This window comes from Chelonia mydas, chromosome 3 (assembly GCF_015237465.2).
Source record: "Chelonia mydas isolate rCheMyd1 chromosome 3, rCheMyd1.pri.v2, whole genome shotgun sequence".
In the NCBI taxonomy this organism is placed as follows: Eukaryota; Metazoa; Chordata; order Testudines; family Cheloniidae; genus Chelonia; species Chelonia mydas.
The window spans coordinates 16,775,898-16,799,769 of record NC_057851.1 but is presented as its reverse complement, the minus strand read 5'-3'; the positions used below and the strand labels follow the sequence as shown (position 1 = coordinate 16,799,769).

Below are 23,872 nucleotides of genomic sequence, written 5' to 3'. Positions count from 1 at the left end.
GTCAGAACATATATTTATGCCTAACAATAAATAGATAAGATCAGGGCCATAACTAGGGCGGGGCAAATGGGGCAGTCACCCAGGCAAAAAGCCATTGAGGTGGGAAAACGGGCTGGCGGGGAGGGGCATGCAGGGTCACGTGTTCCGCCCCATCCCCGCCATTTCTGCCTTCCATTTAGCACAGGGGTTTACAAACTATGGGGCATGCCCCCCACAATTTAAAAACTGTTGCCTCCTGCCAGGAGCTAGCGTATTGGAAGATGGTGGGAGCTGCCAGGTCTGCTCTTTATGGCCGGGCGCTCCCTAGGCAGGGCGGGTGGCACAGCCAGTGGTGGATTAGCCACTGGTCCAACGGGGCCTGTTCCCAGGGTCCCTGGCCAATTGGGGAGCCCTGGAAAAATGGGTGCCCCTGCGCCCTGACCCACTCCACCTGCACAGCGCTCCTTCCTGGGAGCGGGGTCGGGGCACACGGGCTTGCCCTCTCTGTCCAGCCCTGCGCCCCAACCCTGCTCCCCCCGGCAGGAGCACCAAGCGGGCGGGTGGAGCAAGGTAAGCCCCCGTGTGCCAACCCCACTCCCCTCCCGGCAGGAGCGCTGGGGGGCAGGGCAGGAGGGACTGCAGGTGGAAGTCTTGCTGCTCTTTCCACACTTACTAACTCAGGATCATGGCTGTCTCCAACACCCGAACCTTGAGTTGCTGCACCTCACCGTGTGGAAGCTCCATGGCTGAACCTGATGGAGCTTTCTTGCTCAGATCAGGTTAGACATGCACTTGGTGAACACTCGAAGTGCTGCCGACAGGCCGAACGGGAGGACTGTGAACTGGTAGTGGGTGCTGTTCACCACAAACCTGAGGTACTTTCTGTGGGACGGAGTTATTGCTATGTGAAAGTACGTGTACTTCAAGTCAAGGGTGGCATACCAGTCTCCTGGATCCAATGAAGAGATGATGGAGGCCAAAGAGACCGTGAGGAACTTGAGTTTCTTCACGAACTTGTTGAGTTTTTGCAGGTCTAGGATGGGCCTGAGCCCGCCTTTGGCTTTCGGTATTAGGAAATACTGGGAATAGAAGCCCTTGCCGTTCAGCTCTTGAGGAACCTCTTCCATTACCCCTAGCAATAGGAGTGAGTGCACTTCCTGTATGAGGAGTTGCTGGTAAGGGTCCCTGAAGAGGGACATGGAAAGGGGGATGGAAGGGCAGGAGGGCACAGAATTGGATGGAGTATCCCCTCTCTACCGTGCAGAGCACCCAGCGGTCCAAAGTGATACGGAACCATGCACGGTAGAAAGGGGATAATCGAGACAAAAAGGTAAGGCGGGGTGGAACCAGTTCTTGCTCTGGTGCACCTTCCTCGACCACATCTTCAAAAGGCCTGTTTCGGACCTGAAGGTGCCTTGGATTGGCCAGAGCCATGGCCTGATGCAGGTGTGGCCTCTTTCTACCTTCAGTTCCTCCTCTGGGAACTGTCCTGTCGGTTCAGTTGTTGGTAGAACCATGGAGGAGGTTTCAGCCTGAAATGCTTCCACAGCATGGTGGGAGTGTGGAGGCCCAGCGATTTGAGGGTGGCTCTTGAGTCTTTAGACTATGACGCCTTTTAGGAAAACAGCATCACACCCTCAAAGGGGAGGTCCTGAATGGTCTATTGGACCTTGTATGGCAGATCAGAAACTTGGAGCCAGGAGCCCCTTCTCATGGCCACCCTTGTAGCCATGAGTCTCGTGGCGGCATCAGCACCGTCCAGTGCAGCCTGGAGGGAAGCTCGGGAGATTAGCTTGCCCTCTTCAACCGAGGCCAAAAACTCGACACAGGAGCCTTGGGGGAGCAGCTCTGCAAATTTTTCCATGGCCTGCTGGTTCAAAATTCTGAGCTGCAATCCATCCGTAGAATAGGGCCCCAGGGACCGCCCGAGCAGCAGCCAGTGTGACTGACCCCAGGGACCGCCTTAGCAGCAGTCCCAGAGGCAACCAGAGCAGCAGCAGGTCGGCAGCTCCCAGCAGTGGTCCCAGGGGCGACTGGAGCAGCCGCTGCTCGGTGGCCCTGGTGGCGCTGGCCCTGGGTCCCGCCCCCCACCCCCCCAAGATTTAGTCAGGGATATTTATAGTACAAGTCATGGACAGGTCTATGACTTTTACTAAAAATACCCATGACTAAATGGTAGCCTTAAATATCAATAAAGCTCATGTTAGATGGATTAATAACTGACTGACAGATCTCAAAAAAGTAGAGAGACTCATCACTGAATGGGAGTTTCTGGTGGAGTTCTGCAGGGTTTGGTTCTAGGCCTGTTGCTATTCAACATTTTCATCAACAATCTGGAAATAGATAAAATCACAGCTGCTAAAATTTGCAAATGACAGAAAGATTGTCAGAATGGTAAATAAAGATGAGGAAGGGGCAGTCATACAGACTAATCTGGGTTGCTTGGTAAACTGTGCCCAGTCAAACAACATGCATTTTAACTCAATCAAATGCAAACATACATCTAGGAACAAGGAGTGCAGGCCATACCTACAGAATGGGGGACTGTATTTTGGAAAGAAAGGACTCTGAAAAGGACTTGGGGGTTATAGTAGACAAGCAACTCAACATCTGCTCCCAGTGTAATGCTGTGGCAAAAAGAGCTAATGTAATTCTTATGGTAGTGGTGAGACTTATACTGGAATTCTGCATACAGTTCGGGTATGTATATTTTAAAAAGGATGCTGGAAAACTCTGACGGGGTGCAGAAAAGAGCCACAAAAATAATTTGAAGGCTGGAGAAAATGCTGTACAGTGAGAGACTTAAAGAGATCAATCTGTTTATCTCATCAGAAAGAAGATTGAGAGGCAACTTGATTACAGGTGAATGCTACTTTGTTACGTGAGCTGTAGCTCATGAAAGCTTATGCTCAAATAAATTTGTTGGTCTCTAAGGTGCCACAAGTACTCCTTTTCTTTTTGTTACGTGAGTAACTTAACTGGGAGAAAATACGGGTACTAAAAAGGTCTTGAATCTAGGGGAGAAAAGCATAACAAGAACCCATGGCTGGCTGGAAGAGGAAATCAGACAAAATCAAAGTAGAAATTAGGCACAATTTTTTAAAAATGAGGGTGGAACAAACTACCCAGAGCAGTGGGAAGGGGGTTCTCCTTCTCTGGATGACTTCCAATCCAGACAGTAGGCCTTTCTTGAAATTATGCTTTAGGCAAACACAAGTTACTGGGCTCAGTGCAGGGATAACTGTGTGGAATGTAATGGCCTGTGCTACGCAAGAGGTCAGACTAGATGATCTAATGGTCCTTTCTAGCCTTAAACACTATGAATATATCTTTCAATGGCAGTGCAAATAGATGGGTATAAACATGGCATTTTATTCAAGACATTCCAAGGCAACCAATGCAATTTGTGAGCTTACATTGAACTACATGTTCATGCAACACATTTCATTAATCTACTCCGTTTTGATGCTGTGTATATGGTACATGTCCTGTGAGAGATGCCCCACAGCTCAGAGAAATTAACTGCTTTCTTACTAGGAGTTTGGGTAAAACAAAAAAAAAGATAGTGTTAAAATGAAGAAAAACACCTTAACTCAGTCTCTTGAGAACATCACCCAACTGTACTTCTGATTATATGAAGTTATAGTTTTCGGGCCTGATCCTATGATGTGCTGGGCACCATCAACTCCTACTGGAGACATGGAGAAAGGGCTCAACTTCCAGGGAAGTCACTGTGTGTAGAGGGTACTCAGCACCTTGTAGGAGACACTCTGCATCTTGCAATATTAGACTCTTGGAACCCATCCGAACTAGAGCCCAAATGCCACCACACATGCATGGATTTATGAGCTGTAATTTTTGTACATGAAGATGGTGGAGCTGACAATTCAGGGGGCTGTTAGGCTGCACTGGTGGGATTCACATGCTGTGGATTATCCTTCTCTTTCAGAGCCTTCACTATGGATTTAGAATATTGAAGAATAATGGATATTGTATTGCTTGCTTGGATGTGCTTCAGTACAAACTTCCAGCCATGGTTTTCTAACAAACCAGTCTTCATAAGCTTGATCAAGTTTAAGTTGTTTGAAGATTCAGTTTTCTTTATCTCTGAAATAGTCCGCTAAGGGGAAAAAAACAAATAGAAGACATTTTCTTTTTTAATATTTGCCATAATGGAAATGCTCCACTTTAAATCAACACTGGAATGTACTGTAATTGAATGAAAGAGATCATAATCTAACTTGCATCAGTATTTGTTTGTGAATACTTAAAATATATGAATACCTACATTTACTATTAGTAACTCCAAATATATCTTCAGTGTGTCATTTGAAATAAAAAGAATATTTCTTATTGTAAGATTGTGACATTAAGAAATTCTTGTCTAAACACCCCTCCTTCAGATCAGCATGCACTTTACAAACCAATCGTATGCAGAAATCTCCCCTTGAACTACATAAAGTAGAATACATAAAGCTACTTTGTTTTCTCTGGAGGAAAAAAGATTAAACTGCATAACAAAAGGCTGTGCAAAAATAAACCTCTCCAAACCTCTGTCTGACCGAGCAAACACAAGCTCAGTTTACACTGCAATCACAGGTGTGACTGAGGGGGTACACCTGAGTACGCTAGCTTTAATCTAGCTAGCTCAGGTACTGTAGCAGCGAAGCTGTGGCAGTGCAGGTTTCAGCACAGACTAGCCCTGGGAGTAATTATCCATGGTTCTGGGTGAGCTTGCACAGCCCAGGCTGAAGCACGCACTGCCTCAGCTTTGTATGTCTACTCCAGCTGCGATCATACCCCTTGATTGAAGAATAAACATACCCTGAGGGTTCGTCTACACTTAAAACACTACAGCGGCACAGCTGGGCCACTGTAGCACTTCAATGTAGACATTACCTACGCTGACTGGAGGGATTCTCCCATTGGCATCGGTAATCCATACCCTTGAAAGATCTAGCTAGACTGATGGAAGAATTCTTCTGTCAACATAGCGCTGTGTACATAGAGACTTAGGATGGCTTAACTATGCCACTCAGGAGTGTGGATTTTTCACAGCCCTTAGTGATGTAGTTATGTTGACCTAATTTTAAACTACTTTTGCTCCACTCCAAGCACAGGAACAGAGTAGCTAAGAATCAGGCCAATAATATTAACTATAATGTTTTCAAGCGGGTTTTCTTAAATCAATCCATAGTATCCCTATTAAAAATTAACTATAATTATAGGATCGTGAACAGTAAAAGCTTTTCTTTTTAAAATTTTATACAGATACCTTTATATGTTTATTCTGTGGAAATTGAAGGAGATTGATAGCATGTTTCTGACTAAACAACATAAGGTCCATTTTAATTTTCCTTTTCATGGGCTTTCAAGATTTTCTGAAGTCCCAAATGTTCCAGGCAGTTTGCTGGAATGAAATGCTGCCCCCTACTTGTAACATCTCTCTACAAGTTACATTCAGACATACATGCACATGAAGTAATTACCCAGTTTCTCTATAGCTTCCACACACACACTGGGATACATGCCCTCAGAGTAAGTAGCAACCAAGATGTATGAATCTGTTTTCACAGCTATCAGACCTCTGTTCTCCTAGATAAAGAAGAAAACTGGTTAAAAGTTGCAGGGTTCTTCTAAATATATATACTATTTATCAGTGTATACTAGACAAGGATGTTTTCTATCTTTAAGCTGTGTGTCACTTTGAGGAAGAAAAGATACTGTTTTAGAGCCTAAATCAAGACTGATATTGATAGCAGATATAAATTCATTTAAGATGATGGGTTTTATATATATTTGTATATTTTAATCAAGCCAAGCAATAGCTGTTCTGTTTTTTTATTATACTGCATGTTCCCACCTTTATTCATAAATAATGTTTTTTATAAAGCACTTTGAAGAGATAAAGTGCAATCCGGGTGCTAAGTATAACCCACAAAAATGTTATTAAAATATTAATAAAATAGATGTGTGTGCTGTGTATAATTTGAAAGACTCCAAAAAGGCTTTACAACCTAATCATATCTGAATCTCATTAATTTGAAATAATGAATGGAAGTCCCATTGGGAATTACTGAATTAGGATGCAAATGTGTGGGGTCGTCCAGCATCTGCTGGGAGTTGCTGAGCACACTCAACTCCCATATTTGAATTACATGATGTCAATTACTGAGTTAAGCATCTGAGTCATGGGATGTGAGGATTAGCAAGTGTGTATGCATGTGCACAGGAATCACTACCCACCACCACTCAGCTACCTTTGGGGTGGAACATGTGTGCAGTTTCACAGCTCAAAAGAACAGTGTACAGCTGCCTGCAGTGACTCAAGAGCATAAGCACCAACCTCAGGGCAGACTGTTAGGAAGCAGGGCACTAACCCCAAATTGGCTGTGAGTTCTACACTTAGATTGCACCAACCAAATATCAAAGATAAACTCCTCAGGAACTATACCAGCTTTCACATGGAGTCACAGTCCCCTTGGGTACTCTGATCTATCTCGCCACCCAGGTGAGCGTACCTTTGTGACAGATGGTCCCTTACACCAAAAATCACATCAATACTCCGGTACTCAGGTTACTCCCAGTCCCAAAGGACCTGTCGCTTACCCAGGCCAATTGCATCTTAGAGCTCACAGCAAAGACAACGTTTGTAGCAAATCCTATAATAGGCTCTATAAACATTTATTCAGCAGGAAAAGGAAAAGAGAATTATTTACAAAGTTAAAGCAGCTAAACATATATACACAAATGAGTGAAGCCTTCTTGCCCCTTTGCTGTAGGGAATTAAGGAACTTGCAGGAGCTGTTTTCAGGGCCCTCTACGCTCCCAAAGGTGTGATCAAGGACAAAAGATAGCAGACCTCTTTGAGCCTGAGTTGATTGTAAAACCCCAGTGTGAAACTCAAGTTCCAGCAATAGACCCAGCAAAGTTTGACTTTGGAGATTCACCATTGTCTGAGGAGTGGACAGATCGCCCGAGGAAGAAACTTTGTGAAAGATCCAGTCTTCACACTGCATGAGTGGGATGTGGCATGTTCAAAAGGAGTAGAGCACAACATCAGACTACATAACTTTTAACCTTTTAGGGAGAGATCTAGGAGGATTGCCCTCTCTGAGGTGGAAGATGTGTGACATCATCTTCAAGAGCTGACTGCGAATGGCATCATTACAGAGTCCCACAGCCCATAGGCCTCACCCCTTGTGGTAGTCCAGAAAAAGAACGGGAAAATCCGGATGTATATTGACTACTGCACCCTAAACAGCCATACTGTGGTTGACCAGTACACTATGCCTTGAGTTCAAGATGCCTTAGATTGCTTGCTGGGAAGCCAGTGGTTCTCTGTGTTGGATCTCCGGAGTGGATACTACCAGATGCCCCTGGGAGAAGAAGATAAGGAGAAGACAACCTTCATTTGCCCATTAGGGTTTTATCAGTTCTAACGCATGCCACAGGGAATTTCGGGAGCGCCTGCCACATTTCAATGTCTAATGGAGGAAGTCGTGGGAAACATGAATTTACTGCAAGTGTTAGTTTATTTGGATGACCTGATTGTGTTTGGAAGAATCTTGGAGGAGCATGAAGAAAGACTTCTTAAAGTGCTTGATAGGTTGGAGGACTATGGTTTGAAGCTCTCGGTAGACAAAAGCCAGTTCTGCTGAACCTCAGTGAAGTATGTGGATCACATCGTGTCCCAAAAGGGTGTGAGTACTGATCCCAATAAAATAGAAGCACTCACTACCTGGCCACATCCAAGTAACTACAGAGTACTCAAGACCTTTCTTGGATTTAGTGGCTACTACTGCAGATTTGTGAAGAACTATGCTACGATTGTAAAGCCTCTGAATGATCTTACCGGGGATAACAGCCTGGAAAAAACAAATCTAAGACCAAGAACAAGGGGAGGTCCCCAAAACCTCCTGTGCAGAGACACTATGGCCCCTTCGAACCGTTTGGGCCACGGTGGGATGAGAGATGTGAGAGGACATTTCAAGAAATCATTACTTGCCTAACTCATGCTCCAGTCCTAGTCTTTGCTGACCCCAGCAAACTGTTTATCCTGCATACTGATGCCAGTTTGGAGGGTCTGGGAGCAGTCCTGTATCAGGAAGTGGAAGGCAAACGTAACCTGTAACCTGTAGCCTTTGCCAGCCGAGGACTGTCTGATAGTGAAACTCGCTATCCCACCCACAAGCTGGAGCTCTTGGCCTTGAAATGGGCCATCACTGAGAAATTCTGAGACTACCTGTATGGTGCTCAGCTCCAGGTTTGGACAGACAACAATCCACTGACTTATGTGTTAACAAGTGCTAAGCTGGATGCTACAGGGCAAAGATGGGTGGCTGCTTTGGCTAGCTATGACTTCAGCATTCAATATCGATCGGGGAGAAGCAATGTAGATATGGATGCACTGTCCAGGCGTCCTCAAGCACCAGAGGTCTGTGTGGTACCCTGGATGGAGTGAGAGCTATTTGCAGTGTGAGTTGTCGAGAGCCGGAGGCCCATTGGAGCCTTCAGGGATGTGTTAAAGAAGCTCTGGGCCTGCCCCCTGAAAGCATGCCTTCTGCCTCGGTGAACTAAATAGCATTGGACCAATCTCCATTGCCCATGCTCAATGCGGCTGATTGGCAAGAAGCCCAGCTGCAAGATGTTGATATTTGTGATACACTAGTTGCCAAAAGGGAGGGGCGAAGCCCAGCTGCGGTTGTCCCACCTAACCCAGAGGGTAAACTACTATTGAGAGAATGGACCAAACTAAAACTGATTCAGGGAGTGCTACACCGAGTGACCGTGGACCCGTTACAAAAGCAGCGAGCACAGCTAGTGCTGCCAAAAGAGTACAGAGCCCTGGCCATGAGGGCCCTGCATGATGACTTTGGATATCTAGGGATGGAGAGGACCCTGGAACTTATTTGTAGTAGGTTCTGTTGGCCCTGGATGGCTGAAGATGTTCGCAGGAAATCATGAGACCTGCACTCGATGTGTTCAAAGGAAAACTCTGCCCATGAGAGCTGCATATCTCAAGAACATCACCAGTAACAAACCTTTGGAACTGGTATGCATTGATTTCTTCTCTCTAGAAGTAGACAAGAGGAATGTTGGAAACATGCTTGTAGTGACTGACCATTTTATGCGGTATGCGCAGGCATATCCCACACGTGATCAGAGGGCCACCACCGTCGCTCGAGTATTGTGGGAGAAATATTTCTCAGTTTATGGATTCCCGGCCCAGATACACTCTGATCAGAGGTGGGATTTTGAGAGTCGCCTTCTGAAGAAGGTGCTGAGGATAGCAGGAATTAAAAAGTCTAGGACAACACCGTATCACCCGGGGTCAGAAGATGAGCTATGAAACTCACGAGCAGTATGTGTCTCGACTAACAGAAAAGCTGCGGGGTGCTTATCATTTAGCTATGTCTGCAGCTGGGAAGAACTCAGACCGCAACAAACATCGATATGATGCTAGGGTGCATTCGCAGGACCTTCAGCTGGGGGACAGAGTCCTGCTGTGAAATTTGGGTATTGCTGGCAAACACAAGATAGCTGACAGATGGAAGGCAGTACCTTACCTGGTGATGGAAAAGCTGGGAGATCTTCTGGTCTACAAGATCAAACCTGAGGAGGGTCCAGGGCAAATAAAGGTGGTGCATAGAAACCTTTTGTTCCCTGTGGGGGAATTGGTAGGCACCCCTTATGAGATGGGCTATGACAGGGCAGCCAGGCAGAACAGAAGTGCTGGACCAAAGCCACCATCCAATACGGACAGCGGGCCCTCTGAAGCTAACCTACCCCTATTCAGCACATTGGAGAGTGAGGCTGAAGAGGAAGAAATGACCATGGTATATTCTGGAATGGAGACAAGATTTTGGTCTCGACCAGCTGAGCCAATAGACAGCTCACCCTCCTCAGCTCTAAACCCCATGGCGGAGGTATTTAGGCCCGTTACTGGCACCCCTGTGCCGCTGATGGGACCCCCTATGATGATGCACACAGGTTATTGGACAGTGGAGACATCCAGGTGGAGGGGGCCCTAGGCACGCTGGACCTTCCAAGGTCAGAATTAGAGATGCAGGGGTCTATGGCAGTAGCCGAGGGATCCTCAAAGGAAACCTCTCCATCTGTCACTCAAGAAGATATCCCTGCTACCTCTGCAACAGAGATTCTCAACAGACGGGACAGGGTAATAAGACCTGTAAAACGGTTAACTTATGATGCACCTGGGGTGGCTAGTGAGGCACCAATACACTTAGCACACAGGCTTGTGGAAGCCATAGTGGGCTTCCTGAGGCCCTTTAGAGGGAACCAATGAGTTGGTATAATAGGGAGTGTGATTTCTTGGGATGCCAAATTCTTGGCTGTGGGGAGGATGTAAGCAGAGTCAGGATGAGCTCTACCCTGACATCTGGTGGTGAGTTGTGGCAGGTTGTGGAAAAGAACTTCAGGGACTGATTTCATTTGCATAGGCACACCTACCCAGCCTAGATGGTCACTTTGGCTGCTGGGGGATCCCCAATTTCTCTGTTATTGGGGCAGGAAGAATAAAGTGTTGTTATCCTGATGATGTGAATCAAGGACAGTGGAACTGTACTTGGCTTTTTGTTATGATGGAGGGACTCGCCATCAACTAAGTAGCACTCGCTAGGCAAGAGACATGGGTTCCAAAACTCAGTGAATGAAGGAAGGCTGGGGACAGACATTTGTACCTTGTGGTATGGGACCCTTCTGAGGGCTCTAAATGCTACCTGCACTTTCTCTTCTCTCCACTGTGTAATAACAGAGCTAATTTTGATTCCATAAGGAGTCTGGTTACAGATTGTAGAGCTGACTTCACTTTGGGCCAATGGTGAACCAGCACTGGGGCTCCCATACTATGAGCTGAAATAATTGAGTACTGTGTTAAGTAGTAGGGAACCTGAAGATATATTGTTGAGCGGCTCACAGGATGGCTACTGGAGAGGAGCAGCTGGCGGAGTGGCTAGCAGGATGGCGACTGGAGAGGAGCAGCTGGTGGTGAAGGCTGCAGCAGAAACCCATGGAGAGGCACGGCAGTCAGCCACTGGAAAATGTAAGGTGCCTCTTTACTCCCCACACCCCATTTCCACACAGGCTGGGGGGTTAAAACTCTGCAGATGAACTTTTGAACTCTGGACTCACCAAGGACAGAGACAGAGACTTTTGGGTTGCTGGACTTCAGGGTTGCTGGACTTTTGGGACTTTGGGTGACTTTTTGGGTTGCTGGACTCAAGAACCAAAGGGAAAAGACACGGCCCAATTTGCTTGGGGTGGGTTTTTGCTCATGGTTTGTGTAATGAATCCTGTTGGTGGTGTTTCCCCAACATAATGCCACATTGTTTCTCTCTGTTATTAAAAGGCTTTTGCTACACTCAGACTCTGTGCTTGCAAGAGGGGAAGTATTGCCTCTTAGAGGCACCCGGGGGTGGTGGTATATATTTGTCCCAGGTCACTGGGTGGGGGCTTGAGCCAGTTTTGCAATGTGTTATTGGAACGGAACCCCTAGATACAGAACCTGGCCCTTGTTGCTGCCAACTCTGACAGGCAGAAGGGTTACACATCTTAAGTTTCAAACAGTTATAAAGGCTTCTATAATAAGCAAGCTCTATATATCCTTTAAGGCTAACCGAGGCTAAGCCCTAGGGTTCTCTTGCTTATGCCTAATAAACCTTGCCCTCCAGAGTCAAAGCAGCATAGCGGTTCTCAGCCAATGAGAGCTGCGGGAAGCGGAGCGGGCCGAGGGACATGCTAGCCACTGCTTCCCACAGCTCCCATTGGCCAGGAATGGCAAACCGCTGCGGGGCTCCATGCCTGTGGATGCACCAGATAAACAAACTGGCCCAGCCTGCCAGCAGCTTTACCCTGATGGGCTGGTTGCCAAAGGTTGCCAACCCCTGCCTTATAATATGGAATACAGAAGTTATAAGTGAGAATGCAGGCAGCAACTCAAAAGCATTCAGTAAAGTCTAAACACTAAACACATTCTTATAATTCTAAAACCTATTTTAACAATACTAACACACAGGTGAGCCAGACTCATTCCAGCTATTTGTCAGTGTTCGACTGCAGCCTGGGGACCTTGGCATGAGCTGGCACCTGGTTTACCAGCATCACAAATGCTACATAACATTAAAAAGGAAGAAGATTCATAGATTCATAGAATATCAGAGTTGGAAGGGACCTCAGGAGGTCATCTAGTCCAACCCCCTGCTCAAAGCAGGACCAATCCCCAATTTTTGCTCCATTCCCTAAATGGCCCCCTCAAGGATTGAACTCATAACCCTGGGTTTAGCAGGCCAATGCTCAAACCACTGAGCTATCCCTCCAAAGTTTACCATTTCTGTTAATTCTATTTCCCTTTCCATATAGCATTAAAAAAAAAAGTTTCCTAGGAGAAATAAAAAGGGCATTCCCAAAATTCATTACTGAATGTAATAAGCCCACAGAGTATTAATTCAGATGCCATTACAATATGTGATGTATTAAAAACCAGAGAGATCAGACAGATAAAACAGAGGCCTCAGTCCTGAGAAGCATACCACATCTAACTGCAACTGCAAAGTGGCTGGAAGTTTATGCTGTCATAATGTAGTTAATCAACATGGAACTGGGCCAGATCCCTGGGGTTAACACTTCTACTTTTGTTTGAAAAAAAAAGAGAGAAAGGGTTGAGCTCTTCAGTGACAAGTCAAGACGCTGATACTGATTCTCAGTTGGTGTCATTGGCCAGTGAAGTTACTCAGAAAACCTGGCCACCTCGTTTTACATCTACACTTCCACACAGCTGGAAATGAGACCGCCCATAATGAGAAATCTCAGCACCTGGTTTATCCTAAAAGCCAGAAATAGTGATTGTGCCACAAATAGTTGGAGTAAAATATTTGGGATAACAGAATTCAGTTTCCCTTCTCAGCGTTAGTAAAGAAATAAAATTGTCGGATACTTTGAGATGGATGGTAGAATATATTTCTGTTTTAATCTATGTTATATGCTTGTCATTTTCCTTGTAGAGATGCTCTGCTGTGCATTTATTTGTTTGCCCCATATATGTAAAGGTGCTGTGGATAGAAAGGAGGCAGCATTTTGTTTAACCTCTAATCAACTCTGGGTGTTAACATAAACAGGAGATGAGGGAAGGAAAGAGGAAAACTATCAAATACTTTTTTCAGTGCTTGGACCTACTTGCCATACATATTAACAACTTACATTTTTAAGATAGATGGAGTACGCATCTGCTCGGACACATTTATACTGCTTCTCCTGGAAGTAAAGTCCTTCTCTTCTGACCTGTAATAAGTTCTTGAAGAAAGCAGAGCTGAGGATTAAGGCATTCTGTGGCTGCAGCTAAATTGATAAAATGGGACATTTTGTTATGGACCAAAAGGACACACTTCTGCAATCATTAAAAAACACTTCTTCTGTTTCAGAGTAACAGCTGTGTTAGTGTGTATTCGCAAAAAGAAAAGGAGTACTTGTGGCACCTTAGAGACTAACCAATTTATTTGAGCATAAGCTTTCGTGAGCTACAGCTCACTTCATCGGATGCGTGCTCAAATAAATTGGTTAGTCTCTAAGGTGCCACAAGTACTCCTTTTCTTTTTACTTCTTCTGTTATGTCTGATAATTAACCAAAGACGATTTCATAAATAGATAATGATGACACAAAAAAGGAAAATGTCTGAACAACTTTGAAATTGGGCTTTTAGTCCATGTAAGAATGAACTGTATTTTCAGTGTCTGATTTAGGATCTGATTCACAAATGCTTGCATTTACCCCTATGAGTAGTCCCATTGATTCCAGTGGGACTAATGGTAAGCAGTATGCCCAGCAGTGTTGACAGGATTGGGCCCTTAGGTTAAAACCTCTCTGGAGCAGAGGACTCTGCCTTGCTCTGTGTTTGCATAGTGCTGAGCACACAGATGGCAGGTTCAAATACTAATATTCTCTATCTTTAATATACAGACATAGCTTTGAGAGACTCCAGCAAGTGAGCTTTTCAGATCAAGATGGAGCATTACATGCTAGAATCTAGGAGCAAATCTTCAGCTGGTGTGAAATGCCATAGATCCATTGAAGTCAGTGGAGCTATGAGAATCTACACCAGCTAAGAATCTGCCCCCAGTCTCCATCAGCCACACTTCTAGAGTGAAGATGAAGTTTTAGCATTTTAGATCCTCGCTGACTGCTACTGTCCTATGGATAACACTTTGGTGCTCAGATACTATGGTGATGAGACCACATAAGTAAATAGAGAGACAGATTTGATCCCCTCTGTTCCTATGTAACATAAAATAAGATAAAATAAAATTAGACAGGGGAAACATTAGTTTTACCATACAATACAGAAGTGCTGCTATTCTGTTGTCTTGTTTGGTACCTTCTTGATAACAGAACAAAATCAACACAAACGCAGTCCAAAGCATGAAAGAAATGGAGTTCTGCTGATATAACACCTTTCCTCCAAAGATCTAACATGAGTGCTTTACAACAAATTCAATCTCACAACACACTTTTCAGTAAGTAGTATCATACCTAGGGCCCTACCAAATTCACGGCCATGAAAAACAAGTCACAGACGGTGAAATCTGGTCTTTTGTGTGCTTTTACCCTATACTATATAGATTTCACAGGGGAGACCAGCAGTTCTTAAATTGGGGGTCCTGACCCAAAAGGGAATTGCAGGGGGTCACAAGGTTATTTTAGGGGGGGTCACAGTATTGCCAACTTTACTTTTGCACTGCCTTCAGAGCTGGGCGGCCAGAGAGCACTCAGCTCTGAAGGCAGTGCCCCACCAGCAGCAGCACAGAAGTAAGGGTGGCAATACCATACCATGCCACCCTTACTTCTGCACTGCTGCCTTCAGAGCTGGGCGGCCGGAGAGTGGCGGCTGCTGACTGAAGGCCCCACTCTGAAGGCAGCAGCACAGCAGTAAGGATGGCAATACCGTATCATGCCATCCTTACTTCTGTGCTACTGCTGGCAGTGGCTCTGCCTTCAGAGCTGGGATCCCAGCCAGCAGCCGCCGCTCTCCAGCTGCCCAGCTCTGAAGACAGTGCCGCTGCCATCAGCAGTGCAGAAGTAAAAGGGTAGAAGTACTGCAACCCGCCCCCTACAATAATCTTGCAACCCCCCGACAACTCCTTTATGGGTCAGGACCCCTACAACTACAACACCATGAAATTTCAAATTTAAATAGCTGAAATCATTACATTTACTATTTTAAAAATCCTACGATTGTGAAATTGACCAAAATGGACCGTGGATTTGGTTGGGCCCTAATTATACCCCATTTGGCTCAGAGGTTATGAGAATTGCTCAATGTCACACAGCCAGTGAACGAGCCAGGAATATTTATTAGCACCCAGCACTGCTGACTGACAGTCCCCACTCTAATCACTAATTCACGCTCCCTCCCTTAAAAGAGTGTGGCACATTTCTAAATTTTCTACCTTCAGTGTCACTTGCTAGGATGCTTTCTATTTTCTTACATTAAAGCCAACGGTTGATTCCCACACAGAATCGTCCTTTAATTTGATGATGGCCGCATGTTCCACATGTTTTGTTCTGATAAGGCAATCATTGAGCAAAGATTGAATTTGGTTCATTTTCCTTCAGTTCTGTGAAAGAAATCAGATATAGGTAGGTGTTCGTTTCCTTCCCGTTGAGCTTCAGAGGCCTGATCCTCCTCCCATCCAGAATTTCATTTAGCTCCCTTTAGGAGGCTGATCCAGAGTAAAAAAGATGAGAAATACACCATAACTTGCTATAAGCACCAGGTTAGAGTGGGACTCAGCTGGAGTGGGAAGCGTTAGTGCTCTTTTCAAGCTCCTCTCACAACATGCTTAGATGTTTCTGTTCAAATGATCAACAGTGAAATAATTGACAATATTGACATTTAAACTGACATTACTAGACCCTAGAGTTAACATTTGGTGATGACAGTACTGGTGGTATTGCACACGTTTTAGAGTTATTGTTTCAGGCTGTTTATCTGCATACTCAGCCAGATAGATGATTATGGATCAGTCGTATTTGGAAGATTTACTTAGCAATGATAAGGACAAGAAACTAAAAACGGATTGGCCCATCAGAAAATTGCAGGTATTGTGTCTCTAGAGTACTGGTTCATTCCAAGCCAAGTGTTAGATGTGGTAAGGATTTCAGATTGACTGTGCTTTACATGACATCTCATCTGGATGATGATGATGATGATGATGAAGTAAAATAAAAATGATAAAGGTGTTCTTATCACTATACAACACAATGATTACATAAATCAGACCGCTTTACCTTGAATGGTCCCTCGAAATATATGTTATCTATTTATGAAAAACAATCTGTTCCATCTTGTATTTAGCTGTGACACTGAGTAAGTTTCCCAGAGCTCTGTGTACGATCAAAAGCTTGTCTCTCTCACCAACAGAAGTTGGTCCAATAAAAGGTATCACCTCGCCCATCTTGTCTCTCTGATAAATCAGACTATATAGTTTTATGAAGTAAATCACTATTAAATAACCATATAACAAACTGTAATGCAACATTTTATGAACAAAGCTGTTGTTGGATAATCCTGACAGTTATGCAGCTAATTAACCTAAACATTTTATACACAATTATATAAAAGTTATGCCTTAGTCAAACTCAAGTTGGATACTGCATGCAGATGTGGTCGCCCCATGTCAAAAAAGATATATTGGCATTGGAAAAGGTTCAGAAAAGAGCAACAAAAATTATTAGGGGTATGGAACAACTTCTGTATGAGGAGACATTAATAAAATTGGTACTTTTCAGGTTGGTAAAGAGACAACAAAGGGGGAATATGATAGAGGTCTATAAAATCATGACTGGTGTGGAGAAAATAAATAAGGAAGTGTTATTTACTCCTTCTCTGAACACAAGAACTAGGGGTCAGCAAATGAAATTAATAGGTAGCAGGTTTAAAACAAAAGGAAGTATTTCTTTATACAATGCACAGTCAACCTGTGGAACTCTTTGCCAGAGGATTTTGTGAAGGTCAAGACTATAACATGGTTCAAATGAGATGAATTCATGGAGGCTATTCCAGCAATGGCTATTAACCAGGCTATGATAAATTCCATCAATGGCTATTAACCAGGATGGGCAGCGCAACCTCTGTTTGTCAGAAGCTGGGAATGGGTGACAGGGGTTGGATCACTTGATGATTACCTGTTTTGTTCATTCCCTCTGGGGCACCTGGCATTGGCCACTGTTGGAGGACAGGATACTGGGCTAGATGGACCTTTGGTCTGACCCAGTATGGCCGTTGTTATGTTCTTATACTGGGCTCAATACAAGGGTAATTGAGTGAAATTTAATGGACTGTGATACACGGGACGTTGACTAGATGATCTAACTCTATTTACTATTCTATTCTGTACAGGTTTTTATACCACGCTTATCACTGTAGTATCTGAGCAGTTTCCAGTAGTGCATTAAGCAATGTGACTACCTACACAACTGTCACGTGTTGTTTGTTTTCTCATCCTCTCCCCAGGGATTAATGGTCCTTTCTGGCTTTATGAATTATCCAGTGTAGATTTATTTTCATTTTAAAAGAAACTTTTACTGAAAATGTTCAGCCTAGTCAGCTGTCTAGTGAGTATGTGAAGTCTAAAGGGCTTTGGCCTGCTGAATGCTGACCCCCCCCCCCCCCATCATAACGACTGTGCCTCTACGAGGTGCAGCACGCAACTCGGAGCCCAGGGAAGAGGGGTTAAACCACCTTTGTGCTCTTCCAACTGGAGCAGCCCAAGGGCCAGAGAGGTCCACTGTGTAATTTAGCTCTGGGAGCCTGTCTTGACAGCACAGTTAGCTCAAGTTATAACTCAAGTGCCACCCCAACTCAACTTCCAGCTACACACAAAAATCTCTGGCTCAAGTTAAGTGGTGCTTTAAGCTTGAGCTAATTGGCCTGCATGGTTGTCGGGTGGAGCCCCCCTTAGGGGTCTGCTGCTAAGGCGGTCCCTGGGGTCAGCCACACTGGCTGCTGCTTGGACGGTCCCCGGGGCCCTATTCTATGGGTAGATTGCAGCTCAGAATTTCAAACCAGCAGGCCATTGTCAGCCGGAGCCCTGAGAACCCCTGCACCTCCCTTGCGGATGGGGCCATGAGTCCCCCGTGCCCAGAGGATTCCTGAGCACTCCTGCCCCTCAATCGGAGGAGCCCCACACTGGCTGGAGGCCCGAATGCCAGCCCCCCTTTGGTCGGAAGAGTCCTGGGCCAGTCGAAGCCCCGAGCCTTCCCCCGCCAACCCAGAGGTACCCCGAGCCAGCTGCAGCCATACCGCGCCTTCCCTCCACAGACCCCAAGCTGCTGCAGGGAAAAGCCTCTCAGCAGGCCGCCTTCAAGGGCTACACAGCTCCTCCCACTGCACCTGCCTGGGACCTTTCACTCACTAATGGGCTGCTCAGCACCTGGTGAAAAGAACAGGTTGAGGACTATTTAGAAAAGCTGGATGTGCACAAATCCATGGGGCCAGATGTAATGCATCCGAGGGTGCTGAGGGAGTTGGCTTATGTGATTGCAGAGCCATTGGCCATTATCTTTGAAAACTCATGGCGATCGTGGGAGATCCCGGATGATTGGGAAAAGGCAAATGTGGTGCCTTTAAAAAGGGAACTACAGACCAGTCAGCCTCACCTCAGTCCCTGGAAAAATTATGGAGCAGGTCCCCAAGGAATCAATTCTGAAGTACTTGGAGGAGAGGAAGGTGATCAGGAACAGTCAACATGGATTCACCAAGGGCAAGTCACGCCTGACCAACATGGTGAGCTCGGGGCTTGGGGGGGGGTGGGGAGGGCCACCCGCGCCGCAGCAGGTAACCCGGAGGGGTGCGCAGGGGAACCGCTCCCTGCCCCAGCTCACCTCTGCACCCTTGGCCTGAGTGGGAAGCCACGGCCTGCTTCTCAGTCCTCCCCGGCTTCCCACCGAACAGCTGATTCGCGGGAAGTGGGGGTGGGGGCAGAGAAGCAGAGCGGGGCGGTGCGTTCAGGGGAGGAGCTGGAGGTGGAGCGGAGGTGAGCTGGGGCCGGGCGCGGGGCGGGGAGCTGCTGGTGGGTGCTCTGCACCCATCAAATTTTCCCCATGGGTGCTTCAACCCCGGAGCACCCAGGGAGTCGGCGCCTAAGGCGCCACTTTTGATGTGATCGGTGGGGGGAGCGGCCACTCCCCCTGCTCCTCCCCTAGCTACGCTCCCCCGCCCCTAGGAGCCAGAGGGACCTGCCGGATGCTTCCTGGGAGCTGCCCCAGGTAAGCATCGCTGGGACTTCCCACCTCGCCCCCCGGCAGGTGCCTCTGGCTCTTAGGGGTGGGGTGGGCACCCACTACAGTGGCCCACGAGACCCTCCTGCCCGGTTCTGGGGGCAGTCAGGGGACAGGGGAGGGGCGTGGATGGGGCAGGGGTCCTGGGTGGGGGGCGTCAAGAAACGCGGGGGGGTTGGATGGGGCAGGAGTCCCGGGGAGCGGGGGTGGGCAACGGCCCCCTCGTGGGGTGAGGAGAGAACCCGTTGTTAAGATTTTGGCAGCCCATCACTGCTTCCAACCCTGGTATTTTATGATTAAATTGGATATGAGTCAGCAGTGTGCCCTTCTTGCCAAGAAGGCTAACAGCATAATGGGCTGCATTAGTAGGAGCATTGCCAGCAGATTGCAGGAAGTGATTATTCCCCTCTATTCGGCACTGGTGAGGCCACACCTGGAGTACTGTGTCCAGTTTTGGGGGCCCCACTACAGAAAGGATGTGGACAAATTGGACAGAGTCCAACAGAGAGCAACAAAAATGATTAGGGTGCTGGGGCACATGATTTATGAGGAGAGGCAGAGGGAACTGGGCTTATTTAGTCTGCAGAAGAGAAGAGTGAGGGGCGATTTGATAGCAGCCTTCAACTACCTGAAGGGTGATTCCAAAGGGGGTGGAGCTCGGCTGTTCTTAGAGGTGGCAGATGACAGAACAAGGAGCAATGGTCTCAAGTTGCAGTGGGAGAGGTCCAGGTTGGATATTAGGAAACAACTATTTCACTTGGAGGGTGGTGAAGCACTGGAATGGGTTACCTAGGGAGGTGGTGAAATCTCCATCCTTAGAGGTTTTTAAGGCCCAGCTTGACAAAACCCTGGCTGGGATAATTTAGTTGGTGTTGGTCCTGCTTTGAGCAGTGGGTTGGACTAGATGACCTCCGGAGGTCTCTTCCAACCCTAATATTTTATGATTCCTCTGACAACCATTTCTTTCTACCCTCCACCTTCCACACTTCAGACGCTCCTCAAAGTCATGCCATCACAAACGCAGCCAAGGCCTCTTTGGCTGTCACACTTAAAATTGTAACAAAAGGAAAAAAGACAGGAGGCCAGCCTGCTGCCTGTCCGCTTTTCTCTCTTTCTCACCCCTTCACCAGCTGCCAACCCATTTGGCTGGGCGATTGTCCTCATGCCCGTGGCCAAAGTATTTCCCTTTGCGACTCTGAAATGTGTCCTGACATGCAGGTCTTGAAGCTGTGCCCACTGGCAGAAGGTGATGTAGATCATTTCGCTTGGGCAAGCAGGCAGGGGTGGCCTTGCCAGCTAATTGTCTCTCTGGAGGTAAAAATCACCACTGCGGGGTCAGGGTGTGAATGGAAGTCACCCAAGAACAGGGGTCTCAAACACGTGGCCCGCGGGGTTATTTTCTGCGGCCTGCCAGCTCCCCGTGGCACCCCTGCCCCCCCAGCATTTACCTAGAGTGGCTCTGGGCCGGCGCGCACCAGGCGCCGGGACCTGGGGGGGCACAGGGGTCTGTGTGTTGCCCTGGCCGCTCCTCCAGGTACCTCCCCCGAAGCTCCTATTGGCCGAGAATGGGGAACCGCCAGGGCAACACACAGATCCCTGTGCGCCCCCTTCCCCAGGTCCCGGCACGGCAGGGAAGGGGTTGGAATGGGGGCACGGAAGGGGTGGGACAGGGGCGGGGCCTCACGGAAGGGGTGGAGTGGGGAGCGGGGCTAGGGCAGCAGGGGGGTGGTCAGTGGTGCAGCCCTTGGGCCAATGTACTAGTCCTCATGTGGCCGTCGTGGTCATTTGAGTTTGAGACCCCTGCCCTACAAGGAGGAGGTGAGGAATGTGCTGGCTGGGCAAGGCATTTCTTTCTCCGCAGTCAAAAGGCACCATTCTCCCAGTCGGGGAATTGAACCCCAGTCTCCTGTGTGACAGGCAGGGATACCCACCACTATACTAACAAGGAAGGGGGTCAGCTCTGGCACTGCACAGAACTCCTAGACACAAGTTATGGCCTGCTTACACCACACCATGGGCCCCACCAGGCAACAGTACCCCTTGCTCTTTTCTCCTTCCTAAAGACTTTGGCTGCAGCAACAGCCCTGGCAAAAGCCCTGTCCCTACTTACATGTAGCTGCCTCTCATTCCGGTCCAAAGAAGCTTTTGATATGCCCCACGCAGGGTCCAGGCCCGCTGAGGCAGCAGTATTTGCTCCTCAGCTTCCTGCGCCCATCAGTAATCTCCCTGGAGCCCGGAGAGACGACTGATGAACCCAGGAAGCTGAATAGCACATACCACCTCCTCATCCACCCCACGACCTGCATGGGGTATAATAAAGCAAAAACCTCCCTCCCCCGCCCCCCAAACCCTGCCACTGGGGGTCCGGCCGCAGCGGCCAGGCCAGGGGAGGCCCCTGGCATATTATACCCGCCGCCCATGCTGGCCTGTTAGGTGCGTGGGCAACGCAGTGGGGAGTAATAGCTTGGGTTACCACGCACCAGTGGCGAATGCAATGACTTCACACCGTGCCGCCGCCCGCTCGTGGCGTGGGCGTTTCACCCTGAGGCCACGCTCGCTCCAGCGGCCTGCTGCGGTGGGGCTGGTGGGGCTGGTTGTGAAGGCGCCAGGTGACAGGCGGCGGCTTGCTGGGCGGGGAGTCACTGCCTGCGCTGACGCTGAGGTGATTTCACCGGCGCTAGCCTTGGCTACACAGCGGTGGCAAAGCACTTGCACGTCACAGGGGGGTACATATAACCCCCACGCTGGGGTCGACCACTGACTGTCGGGGCCTGTCCTCGCCCAGACTCCTGGGGGGAGAGCTCTGTGTGCACTGGGGCCAGCCCCTGCCTCGCACTCCCAGGCATGGCGGGCGAGGGCGCGCTGAGCTCCCGCCATGGGCAGCCCAGGCCTCAGCGAGCGGGTTGGCGGGACGACGGGTGAGAACCCACGGCGGGCTGAGCGCGCGCCCCCAGAAAAACTACAGCTCCCAGCATGCAAGTGCGCAGGTTCCGGGGCCAGCCTGAAGCAGAGACTACAGTTCCCAGCATGCAACGCTCTCTCGCGAGCTGTGACAGGGCACGTGGCATGCTGGGAGATGTAGTCCTCCCGGGCCTCACCTTACTACAAGAGATGAGGGGAGCCCGCACTTTAGTCCTTCCCCCCCCACCCCTCCGCAACCATCGGACCTGATGCGGACGGCGACCCCACTGCTTACCTAGCTAAGCAGCACTGCAGCACCTTTCTCAACTGGAGGGCGGGCCTTTAGTCTCAGTTCGTTCCGCCTGATTCGCTGAGGTGGAACGCCTTCTTTTCTGATTGGTGGAGTGCCCTATTCATCATAATGAAGAGGCTAGGGCTGGAGTTGCCATGGGAGCGAGGGACGCGTAACCACCACAAAGGCGGAGGGATACGAGCTTCACAATCACTGACTCTCCTCGCTCTCAGCTCGGGCCGGGTGAGGCTGTTTCTCCTCATTCAGCGACGGTGGGGTCAGGGAATTCTTTCCCGCTCTCCGCCCTGCAGGTGATTAAAGGGAGGAGATGGGACTATTTTCCCTGGCGAAGGGCTTCGGGAAGGCTGTGTCGGTGAGGCGTCCCTAGCTGTCTCCTGGGGCAGGAGGCGGGGCCACAGAGGGGGTAACACCTTCCCCGCAGGCGGGGCGGGGGGAGGCTTGCCCAGGCGACATGGAGGCCAGCGACAGCATGGCTGCAAAGCAAGGGCAAGGCCTATCTGTGCCCAAGCCATCGTTGGTTCCGCAGGACCCCGCATGTGTAAGTTGGGCTCGTGGCCTTTGGGGCGCAAGGATCCAGCACCCCATTACACAGATGGGAAAACTGAGGCACAGAGAGTGGAAGCGATTTGCACATAACCAGCCAGTATCAGAGCTGGAAATAGATTCCTGGTGTCCTATGCCCTGCTCTAACCAGTTGCTGGCATTGCCTCTCGTGAGCAGGAGGGAGTGGTATTGGTGCCCAAAGACTAGGCAGCTATTCCTTCTTTCCTTCCTTCCCCAGTCCCTGGGGCAGTGATGTCCTGCTCTGCCACATAAAGACAGTCCTATAGGCTTTAGTATGAGCAGGTGTTATTTGCAGGTATGTGGGTAAGGATACTAGTTTTCTGACACTTACTCATTGCAATTGTTAAACCATTTTTCGTCAAACGTTCCAAGAAAATTCACCTTTGGCCAGAGACCATGAATGGATTTGTAGCTGACAAGGATTTTATAGACGAAAGTTGTGATTTACTGAAGAGAGAAATTTAGCAAATGTAGAAACCCATCCTTAAATATATTGCTCTTGGCAGAGCAGTTTAGGAAACACAAGAACACTATACAACAGTTTAGGAGAAGGAGTAAAATAGGAGGCCTACACCAATTGTAATTATAGCAGGGAATTTTAGTTAGGTCAAATTATCTCCAGGGCTGATACAGTGACCTGAGAAACATCATGATTGATTGGTTTCAGAGTAGCAGCTGTGTTAATCTGTATCCGCAGAAAGAATAGGAGTACTTGTGGCACCTTAGAGACTAACAAATTTATTTGAGCATAAGCTTTTGTGGGCTATAGCCCACTTCGTCAGATGCATAGAATGGAACATAAAGTAAGAAGATGTGTGTGT

At 48.0% G+C, this 23,872-nt stretch overlaps 2 protein-coding genes and 1 long non-coding RNA gene across 13 annotated transcripts in view; 2 read left to right on the top strand and 1 right to left on the bottom strand.

The window, feature by feature from the left end:
• LOC119565738 overlaps positions 1–5,947 on the top strand; it is a 9,026-nt gene extending 3,079 nt beyond the window's left edge. For all 3 annotated transcript variants that reach the window (XR_006289341.1, XR_006289342.1, XR_006289343.1), the window contains exon 3: positions 2,699–5,947. This is a non-coding gene — a long non-coding RNA (uncharacterized LOC119565738). The remainder of the gene's footprint in view (positions 1–2,698) is intronic.
• On the bottom strand, positions 3,331–22,686 carry PFN4 (profilin family member 4). Of its 2 annotated transcripts, XM_043542193.1 has the most exons (6): positions 22,470–22,542; positions 18,297–18,426; positions 15,481–15,609; positions 13,198–13,335; positions 5,469–5,574; positions 3,331–4,099 (listed from the first exon to the last, which is right to left on the bottom strand). In XM_043542193.1, exons 3-6 carry the CDS (start codon positions 15,595–15,597, stop codon positions 4,071–4,073), a joined length of 390 nt encoding a protein of 129 aa, XP_043398128.1. In that variant the 5' UTR covers positions 15,598–15,609; positions 18,297–18,426; positions 22,470–22,542; the 3' UTR covers positions 3,331–4,070. The 2 variants fall into 2 exon arrangements, with proteins under 2 accessions (XP_043398128.1, XP_027679653.2); XM_027823852.3 differs by lacking the exon at positions 18,297–18,426 and having other exon boundaries at positions 3,333–4,099; positions 22,470–22,686.
• The window catches only part of FAM228B (family with sequence similarity 228 member B), a 26,766-nt gene continuing 25,238 nt past the window's right edge, over positions 22,345–23,872 (top strand). For 2 of the 8 annotated variants that reach the window (XR_005224551.2, XR_005224550.2), the window contains exon 1: positions 22,346–22,709. Coding sequence is in view for 4 of the 8 variants with exons in the window: in XM_037893960.2 (XP_037749888.1) it covers positions 22,596–22,709 (114 nt within the window). In the remaining 4 variants the exon portion in view is untranslated. Of the gene's footprint in view, positions 22,710–22,876; positions 23,026–23,872 lie in introns of those variants that run through there. The other 6 variants (XM_043542192.1, XM_043542190.1, XR_006289340.1 and 3 more) reach the window with 5 other exon arrangements.

Coding starts and splice junctions, on each gene's coding strand:
- PFN4 (XM_027823852.3), bottom strand. CDS start 15,597: ATGAACCAAATTCAATCTTTGCTCAATGATTGCCTTATCAGAACAAAA. Junction 13,336..15,480: donor AATCAACCGTTGGCTTTAAT/GTAAGAAAATAG, acceptor TTATCAATTTAG/CTGCAGCCACAGAATGCCTT. Junction 4,100..5,468: donor GGAAGCTATAGAGAAACTGG/GTAATTACTTCA, acceptor TTTTCCCCTTAG/CGGACTATTTCAGAGATAAA.